The sequence below is a fragment of the Meleagris gallopavo genome, chromosome 15 (genome assembly GCF_000146605.3).
Source record: "Meleagris gallopavo isolate NT-WF06-2002-E0010 breed Aviagen turkey brand Nicholas breeding stock chromosome 15, Turkey_5.1, whole genome shotgun sequence".
Classification (NCBI taxonomy): domain Eukaryota; kingdom Metazoa; phylum Chordata; class Aves; order Galliformes; family Phasianidae; genus Meleagris; species Meleagris gallopavo.
The window spans coordinates 16401345-16411220 of NC_015025.2; the positions used below are offsets into that span (position 1 = coordinate 16401345).

At 44.9% G+C, this 9876-nt stretch overlaps 1 protein-coding gene across 2 annotated transcripts in view; it reads right to left on the reverse strand.

Moving 5' to 3' along the window:
- Positions 1-9836, reverse strand: part of FNIP1 (folliculin interacting protein 1) — a 42285-nt gene extending 32449 nt beyond the window's left edge. For both annotated transcript variants that reach the window (XM_031555744.1, XM_010719255.3), the window contains exons 1-2: positions 9648-9836; positions 2972-3098 (exon numbers count right to left, since the gene is read on the reverse strand). In XM_031555744.1, the coding sequence (XP_031411604.1) occupies positions 2972-3098; positions 9648-9658 (138 nt within the window). In that variant the 5' untranslated portion in view covers positions 9659-9836. The remainder of the gene's footprint in view (positions 1-2971; positions 3099-9647) is intronic.
- Between the last annotated feature and the right edge of the window lie 40 nt (positions 9837-9876).

Consider the following 9876-nt stretch of genomic DNA (forward strand, 5'->3'; position numbering starts at 1 on the left):
CAGAGCTTAACTCTGTCAGGACCTGGGGCACACATCGCTCCCTGCAGTGCACGGCAGAGCACGGGCACCCATGGGTCAGTGTCCTCAAAACGGGAATGTGGAAGGAACGAGCCTGCTGAGAAGCAGGGCTATTCACTATTCATTCTCTCTCCAGTCCTGAAGTCCTGAAAATCAAGGTATTTTATCAGTGCTATGTAGACTTCAGAATTAAAACGCAGCAAAATGACAATCTTTTACCACAATTAGATATCATTACTGCAATACCAGAAACATCTCAGCAGCCTTTTGTCCACCTCTGCATGACAAGCTCTCCCAAAATTTCTGTTTCCCTAATATTTAGCTCTACTGAAGACAAGAGGCTGATTTCATATTCAACTGCAGACACAAAATCCTTATCTGTGTTATAACTACATGCCCCTCACAGATAACATGAGCCCAGTAATGCTTTACTGACCAAAGTCTCGCTTGGTGTGAGCATAAGCTCTGGAGTTTCACTCAACAAAAAGCTGAAGCCTCCTATTTCATGCCTTTAAACATTTGTTTCCAAATAAGTTTGCACTAATGCTCCTTGAATTTTATATCCATAACTTCCCTTACTGAATTCAAATGAGTGAGTCATGTTCAACCTTGGTCCACCGCACACAGCTCCTGACGTGCACTGAGTTTAATACACAATACACAAAACACAAAATATAGTAAAGTATACCTGATGTCACTGCAGGTATACAACTCAAATCAAAATCGCTTTCAATCAGACAATTGTTACACATCTTGGAAACAACAGAAAACAGGAATTGAAGAGCACGGCCAGCACCATCAAGCAAAATGGCACCTTCCTGGCTCTGCATTTGGCTGCTTGGACTTCAATCAGCACAGTCTGGCTACTGCTGGGCACCCTCACAAACCTCATCTCAGTGCATTTGTAAATGCAGAGGTATTAATCACGTAAGGAAATGGGGGCAGGGGGAGAAGATGCAGAAAGCACTGGCCTTTGTGAGGCCGTTAACAGAAGCCTTTCACAAGGGAGAGCGCCCAGCCCACACACATGTCTTGCTGCAAAAGGGCAAGAGTGCCTTGGAATGTGCTTAGTGCCAAGATCTGGCTTTGTATAGGCAGGGTGTGTCTTTCCAAATGAAAATCATGATAAAGAGCAAGAAAAATAAACAATGCAATCCCTTGAAGATGGCCAGGCTGCTAACTGTACAAGCCTGTACTCAACTTGCAAGAAGCTGAGCCCAGGACTTTGGTGCACATTCTCACCTGAGTAATGTTTCTGCAGTATTTTAAGAGTAAAGCTTTTCCTAACACGACACTATGTGAGCGCTGCAGAAGACAAATACCACAGCAAGCAAGAGTTTTCAACATACTGTCTTCAAAAGTCTCTCAATAACACACACACACACACACACACACACAAAAATATAAACTTACCAGAGACAGGTGAAGTATATTTCAAAAACTCTCACATATTCATTTCATAGGGAGGTGAATATCGCTTATTCCCACCCACATCCCTCTTTCACTCAGTGAGATAATAAAGGAGAGATAATATGGAGCAGCATTAGCTTAACTATCAGTTGTTTATTCTGTTGCTACTGAGCTGCCAAAGTCAACTGTTTTTGTGAAATAAACCAAAACAATGAGGTGTGCAATCTCACTGTAAAAGTAGGGATCTATCTTAAAAAGGCTTTCAAGAAATCAACTGAAATATGACAAGAGGGTTCATACTATACAAGTGTCATTTCCAGAAATGAAGAAATGGTAATAAGCAAAGCCAGCAACTCATCACAGTAAATATCTTGTTTTTAAAAACCTATGTTTTCCTGCCAAGAACACCTGGAAGAATAGGAACTTATACTTGAATAAAGCTCTTCTAACAAGTAAAATTTAAAAAGAAATATGTGTTTCATTCATATTTGTTAAATTTGCTTCACCTGATACATTCTCAAACTAGGAAATAGGATCTTGATTCATAGCAGAAAGTGCGCTACAATGAGCAGTCTGGAAGTGGCTTGATGCCACAAATGGACTCCCAGAGGTTAGGAGGTGTGGACGGAGGAAGCACTCAGAATGAGGACGGGAAGCATCAGGCAGCAGCACTTAGCAAAGGGCTGGGGGTGTTTACAAAGCTGGGTGAACCGTCTGGCTGTGCTCCAACAGCCAACTTGAAAGCCAGGGCTTGCAGGTAACACTTTCTTTTGTGTACTCCTGCTTGTGGAACTCAGTAGGTCCTAGAGGTAAAAGCAGCTACGATCAGAAATTTCAGTTGACACAGTGCTTTCTGCTTGCATAACTTAAAATGCTTTGCAAATGTTTGCAGAGATGGTGAAAAGGAAGTTCAAAGCAGTGAAATAAATTGTCCAACCTCACACAACCACTTACAACAGCACTGTGGCTAGAAATTAATCTTCTGGCCAGAGTCCTTAGAAGGAAGTATCCTCATCTGACTGCATCCATTATAGTTTCAATTAATAGATTACCACGCAGACCGTGCCAGAAAAAAAAAAAAAAGTTTTCAAGTAACTTTGTGTGAAAGAGCTGTCAGCAAAGCACGGAAACAACAGCTGGCAAAGGCTAAGCAACCGGGACATGAAGGGACAGGGGACTAGCAGCACTTTCTGACTCAGAAAGCAGATCCCGTTGCAGAAAGCATCTGTGTCATAAAAGCTTGTCAATAAACATCAGTGTGCCCTGTCTCAGCCTCCCAGCACTGCCAGCTGCAGCCCTGGGGAGGAATCGTGCACTCTGAAAGGGCAGAAAGTAGAAGAGCACAGAACTAAAGAGATCGCCACGGCACTTAAAACTGCTAAGAGTGAAATCACTGAAGCCTGAATAATTTGCAGCTTTTAAATATAGCTCTGCGTGTAAGCAAAGTTTAAATGTTAATATGGCTAAAGCAGAACTTTATAATTTGTACTTTATCAATCTTATGTTGAAAAGTATAGAATATAGCCATGAGCACTATACTCACCGACACAGAAACATCCTCTATTTTCCTTTTAGCACTGGAGTCGAACAAGACATTCCGTCCTCTTCTCTCGCAGTCCTGATACACAATCAGTCGGATCTGACTTGGGTCGAACTCCGGCAAAGGCCAGCTTTAATTAAAACACAGAACACCAGAAGGATCAATTACCACAGCTCTTTAATGCACTGTTCTTTCTGCATTATCTCCATAGCCAACCTTATTAAAACTGAAAATCCAGCAAATGCAATGTCATTTCTTCAAACCCTTTGATCCTCTAGCCAGAATTGTGCTTTTCTGAATTTTGTTCTCCCCCCTACACTTGTAAATAGCCAAATTGCAGTGGCATAAAGGACAGCAGTGCACTATAGCCATTATACAACGATGTCCTGCTCTGCCTTGAGATATTTCATGTTTCCTTCAAGTTCTTGAAATCAGTCATAGAAGAACTCAGCTTTTGTGTTTAAAAACAAAAGAAAGTCCCTCAGCACTGCAATTTACAACTCAAAGGAATAAATACGTATGGATGTATTCACACTGGCTTCTCCTTTAAGTAAAGAAAAATCACATGGGCACAAATATATACGTCACTATGCGGGGAACAGGCAAACACAGGCAGCTCGGACCTGGCTACACACAGGTCTCTGCCACCTTCAGACTCAGGAATAATCTCCATTAAGCCGAGTGACTGCAGCCACACTGCTGCCTGTGTCAGCAGGAGCCCACAGCTCCCTGTGCCACGTGCTGCTGAGGAGCCGTGTCCACAAAGGCAGCAGGAATCTCCTCTCGGCTGGTTCCGAGCCATTTCCTAGCTCAAGTGTAATTCTATCATCCTTATCCCTGGTTTGCAGCAGGCTGCACCAGTATGGAATGCCGCAACACGAGAGTGAGGAGCTGGAATTTTCCAGCCACTAGTGAAGGATCCTGGCTCCCAGGTTGGGAGAAAGAGAAAGAGACTGCAGCAGAAAGACTTGCACTAATGAGAACATGGACTGCTATCTTGGAATACTATACTCCATGACTACAGTAAAGTTTATTTTCCTCTGTCCTTCCAGTTCATCAACCAAAGCCTTACACCATCACTACACTGGTGATTTGCAACCAAACAACTTCTGTACACAGCTGAGAATCAGTGGGATTGCCTAAGCCACAGTTGTCGCAGAAGTTTTTCAGTCTGTCCAATACAAACCCACAGCCCTTACAGCCAGGAAAACTATAGAATCACAGAGTCATTCAGGTTGGAAAAAATCTCTGAGATCCCCAAACCCAACCCAGCCCACCCCAATATGCCCACTGACCGTGTCCCCAAGTGCTGCATCCTCATGGATCTGGAGCACCCACAGGGACAGCCACCCCCCACTTGCTGGGCAGTCTGTGCAGCTCCTGACTGCTCTTTTGGAGAAGAAACTTTCCTTAATATCCAACCCGAACCTGGCCTGGTGCAACCTAAGGCTGTTGCCTCTCATCCCCATGTGATGAGTGATGTGACACACAGTTATGTGGCTCCTGGAGAGAGGAAATCCATTTCCTAACCTCCTCAGCCCCACCACATAGCAACAGAAGAGAAAAAAAAAACAGAACCTGCGGAGAAGATAGTGTGCAACCAATGTCAAAAGCAACTTATTACAAGAAAAAAGCTTGAGCAACTTGAAACTGAAATAGCCTGGTCTCCAGCTTTGGAGGCAGAGCGCCTCACAGCCTCTGTGCTGGGGCACCCAGAGCACAGAAACAGCTGACCACAGTCCGAGCAAATTCTGCACCAAAACCCAAGCACAATGACCCGCTCAGATCAGAGTTCACATTTAGCATCTTCTCAGGAGCCCTATCTTGCTTTTTAGAAAATGTTAAAACCAAACCCGGCGTATACATGAGAGGCTCAGTGTAGCAGAGCCGGGTTCCTCGTAAGCCTGCATCTGGCCGGACATGGACCTTCCTTCCAGAGAAGACATCTCCCTGTACTGAAGTGAAATTAACAAGTCTGGAGACTCTTTTTGAGATGGACTGCCCGGGTTCTACACACAGATAGTTTGGGACGGTAACAAGGAACTGCTTGCCAAAAAGGTACTATCATTCACTCCACCACGGCCGCACACCTGAATCTCCTTCAGGCTCAGACAAAAGCACCTCTTCCATTACCTAGTGCTTCTGATATTTGACTTTGAAATTACTGGCAAAGAAGGGCAGGAGCTGTTCCAGATCTTAGGAAAGTCTACTTATAAAAAGCTCCAAGAGCAGATTACACACTAAGAGGAGAGAAAGCTAAATATAAAACCCTTGCTGTATTCGGAAACATATTTGATCAAGGTAACAAGAGCTTGTTTACTTCTCAGCTTCTTCACATGACATTTTAACTTTCTCTAGACAAGTATTTAGTAGATATTTTAAATCATAAGTTGTGATAATTCCAAATAAGCGCTATCTCTGTTTACATAATACAGTCCTTAAGCACAGTTCAGCCTTGCAGAAACATTCCCTGGCAATAATGGGCCACTTCCCAAAGCAGCAGGAGCATGGAGGGAGCTGGGGGAAAGTTCATTTGGACAGACAGTAAACAGAGGCGGGCTGGCACCTCGGCTCGCCCCACCAGCTTACAGTCAGGCACCTTCCTTTGGAGGAGATGGAGCACAGCGTGGCTTCAGTTTTGCTGTTAGCAGCTTGAAAGGACCGCCAGGTTGGGTGTCTGGATTGATTATCCGCAGAAATGAACAAATTCCTGCACGCAATACAGGGAACCTGCATGCAGTGCAGGGCTCCTTCTCAAAACAAATATAATGGGGCAAAACTCCAGCACTGCTCTTCAGCTGAATGAAAACTGACCTAGATCTTCCAAATATAATTAGTTGTGTTTATAAATGGAAACTAACTTTGACATTTAGCTGATGCTTTCTTGAGATTCATACAGAAAACTAGGAGATGTAGAATTCAGCCTTCTAGTAAAGTTAATGACAGGCGAGTCTCCATCTCCCATGCCGTTCTGGAGAGGAGAGTTGCTCTAACAAGGAGCCTTTCCCTCATCACCTATCTGCCATGGGCTGATCCTTCCTTGGAATTGATTACACGTTAAAATAAACAAATCACACTCTTCACCAATGGAAGTGATCATCCTTTGCCACGAGGTTAGCACTGTCAGTTTGTGCACAGAGAGAAGGCAGGAGGGAGAAACAAGCTATTTTGGCCCCTCTACCAAACAAATACTAATTCATACAGAATGAGATACTCTAGGACAAAAGGCACAGGGCACACGCAAAGGGCCCGGCTCTATTTTCTGTATACCCTCCCTTCATTTTCTGCACACACTGACAGGACCTCTTTCAGTCCCAAAAGGTGGGCAGGGAACTCTGTGCTGTGAACCAGCAGGGGCTGCCTGCACCCTGAGCGCCTCGGTTCTCCCATAGGCTGCAAGCCAACAGAGGGAGTTGGGCTGCAAACTGCTGTAATCAAGTCGTATACGTAGCTAAAATGGATCATAACAATTTGGAAAGGAACATTAATCCGAGCATCAGTCCCTCTGGCTGCAGATCCGGCACAGGGGCAGCTTGGATACAAGCAATTGGCAGAGCGTGGTCTGGATATTTTAATGTACGTTGACTTACACCCTACTGCTGCTCAGCTCTCATCTCTCTCTCACCTCACTTTGCTCTCCTGCCTCTTTACCAGGAATATTTACACTTTCATTTACAGATCCATTAAACGCTCCACAGCATCTCTATGAGTTGCATGGCAATCCAGAACTCCCCATTCTCTCCAAGGATGGGCCTTCTTATGCATCCACTTTTTGGAATTCATTACATTTCTCAGCAAGAGGAAGCTGAATGGCTTTAAACTGGTATTACTGCACTCCAGGCAAGTTCTAATAGATGAAACAACAGGAACAGAAATCCCTCGTCACCACTCTGGCAATTAAATACAAGGTTTTCCCCTGTAATGGAAAATAAAAACATTCCTTCCTCCTTGTTTCCACTACAACTTCCTTCCATTAAGTCTGTAGTTTAATACTATATTTCCTCCTACTCAAGTCTTCACTTCTAAAACAATTTCATATTAACACAACTTAAGTAGCATCTCACTAATTAACACGGTTCTTTAGAAGGCTAGGAGGAGAGCAACTGAAGCAAACCGATCAAAAAAATTAAACAGACTGGAACTGAATGAGAGTTTGCTGAAAAGTTTAACTGCTCAAAACAAGATTAAGACAAGGCTGAAACTATCCATCAAACTATTGTTTTCCTACATCATGTTACCCATAGTTATAAAAACTGCCTGGTGATGAATCACTTCCAACTATTTTTAAATGCATCTACGCAAACGATATTTATAGTTTATGCTAGCTTATCTGTTCTGCGTGTTTCTCATGTTAGCACCTTTTTACAATGCAGACAGCACAGCCGTGGCAGGGCGGACAGCAGATCCACCACAGAGAAGAAAATACTTCCTTCACTGCTCCCAGGTGAGCATCCAAGGAAAGGAACGGGGATCCCCAAGGCTCAGCTGGAACACCTGCACTCGACGTTCCTCATGTTTGCTGTTGAGGTGCTGCTCAGACCCAGCCGTAAGCATCCTTGTGTTGAAGAGCTTACGCTGTAGATATGAATCTGTTCCAACATGTGCAATGGGATATTTCAGATGTAGATTATCTGTGAGCTCCACGCAGAGTTACATTCAAACAGAAGTTTGCTCACTTGTACAACCTGACAGCGTACAGAATCCTGCTTTGTTACAGGCAAAGGTGAATGGAAGCGGAGGGCAAACTTGTCCAGCCTGGATGCTGTATCACACAGCTCACACCTGAATTATCTGTTCCAAAGGATTCCCTTCACCTGCCCAAATTCCTCTGCTCATTTCTAATACCTGTTACTGGATTTTTTCTTCTGTCTTTTAGAAGATACGACAAAAGTTGAGTCTATAGGACACACAGAGAGGGCATTCTACAGAATGCAATACCTTCTTACTGCAGTTCAATAATTCACCTTCCACTTGGCCATCACTGAACACAGACAGATGTGCAGATCTTTCTGAAAGAGCACAACTTAAACTGGAACCGACAAACAACAATACATGGCAGCTTAATTACAGAATCATAGAACCATAGAATGGCCTGGGTTGAAAAGGACCACAATGCCCATCAAGTTCCAATTCCCTGCTGTGTGCAGGTCGCCAACCAGCAGCCCAGGCTGCCTAGAGCCACATCCAGCCTGGCCTTGAATGCCTGCAGGGATGGGGCATCCACAGCCTCCTTGGGCAACCTGTTAATGATGCCTACAGCTTTGGAAAACCATCCATCAGCAGAGCCTAGCATAGGCAGGTTATTTATTTTTTAATAATATTAATAATAATTTTTAATAATAACACCTGAAACACAAAGCACATTCTCAGGTTTCAAAGGATAAGGATGATCCAGATCACATCACCGATTCTCACAGTTGGTATTTTCTGTTTGAGACCCCACGTAAACCCTTATGACATAGCATGGCTGTAAGGCTGGGAGCAGGAAAGAGACACCTAAGCTAGAGAAACCACGGGGCCTATACTTAGAAACAAATTTGCAAGAGGATGGTCATTATAGGAGCTGGGGTCACCATAGGGTTTTGCGGCCCGGAGGCGCTGGTGGGCAGCAGCTCACAGCAAGGGCTTCTCTAGGGGTTAGCACAAGGAAATAACACTTCTACGGAGGAAAAAATTAATTCCAAGCCTCCACCTTGTCATTTCTTGAAAGAGGGCGATGCTCCTCAGGTCTACAGGCACTGCAAAGGTCAGCTCTGTGCCCCATCTATAAATCTGTCTCATTTATTTACCAGCTTTGCAATCCTCAACGTGAATAGCAGCACTGCTTGAGATCCAGGAAACTGCTGCCACTTGTGCTCAGCACACGCTGTGCACAGGCACAGCCAGCCCAGCAGTTATTTCACACTCGGTATAATAAACTTGGACCCAAACTGCAATTGGCTTCCGCCCTCCTTGGCTCTGCCCAATTCTTTAACTGTACACAAAGCTGACTTCGGTTTGCTTTCATTTTTTTTCTCCCCCTCTCCTAAGTCACCCGGCTCTCCTTAGGACACCCAGCTCATACTCTGAAGTCTAACCCACCAGCCAGGTGCCCCCCCAGCAGCAAAAAGCAGTCGTGTACGCAGGCTGGGTGTCATACCCAGCCAACACACAGACCACAAGCTTGCGCACAAGGAGGCTGGAGGTTTTGTTTAGAGCCGTGTGACAGGATGAGTAACTCTGCAATTTACACGGCTTCAGAACTGACAATTAATAGTGGTAACTTCATGCAATGTACTTGGGATCACTTGACGCATGTCGTTTCACAAAGCACCTGTTTGGCTCCCATGTCTGCATGCAAACATCTGTACGTACAGCACAGCTGCTCCCAAATGCCTCTTTTCACAAAAAGCACACAGCCCAGCAGCAGCTCCTTCCAGCCAAACCCACCAGCATTAACCATTATGCGTCACGTTATTCAAGTCAACCGCGCTCCCCTCGGCAAAAACAAACAGACAGAACCAGTCTGGGGGAGAAAGGAATGCCTCGGTGCCATTCAGCGTGAAACTGCGGGAAGAACCGTGAAAAAACAGGACCTCTAAGAGCCTCGCCTTTCCAGAAAAGACTGCCTTCAATCACAGGGAAGATATTAAACTCTCAAACAATTAAAATAACCTCGAGAACCGTGTAACGATCGTACCTGGGAAGCATCTTTGTCCCCCGAGCGGCTCCACTTTCCCAAATCCCTATCAACTCCCGTTGCGCCCGGCTGCCAGCTCAGGTTAATAATAGCAGTGAGCCATATTCATCCGAAGCCACAAGACTGTCAGGTGACACACCGAGAGGGCTGAATTTAACTCAAACAAAGGGCTCTCCACGCCGTGCCGCACACGCTTAATCCCCGCGGCCGCCTCGCAGCGCCCGGCAGA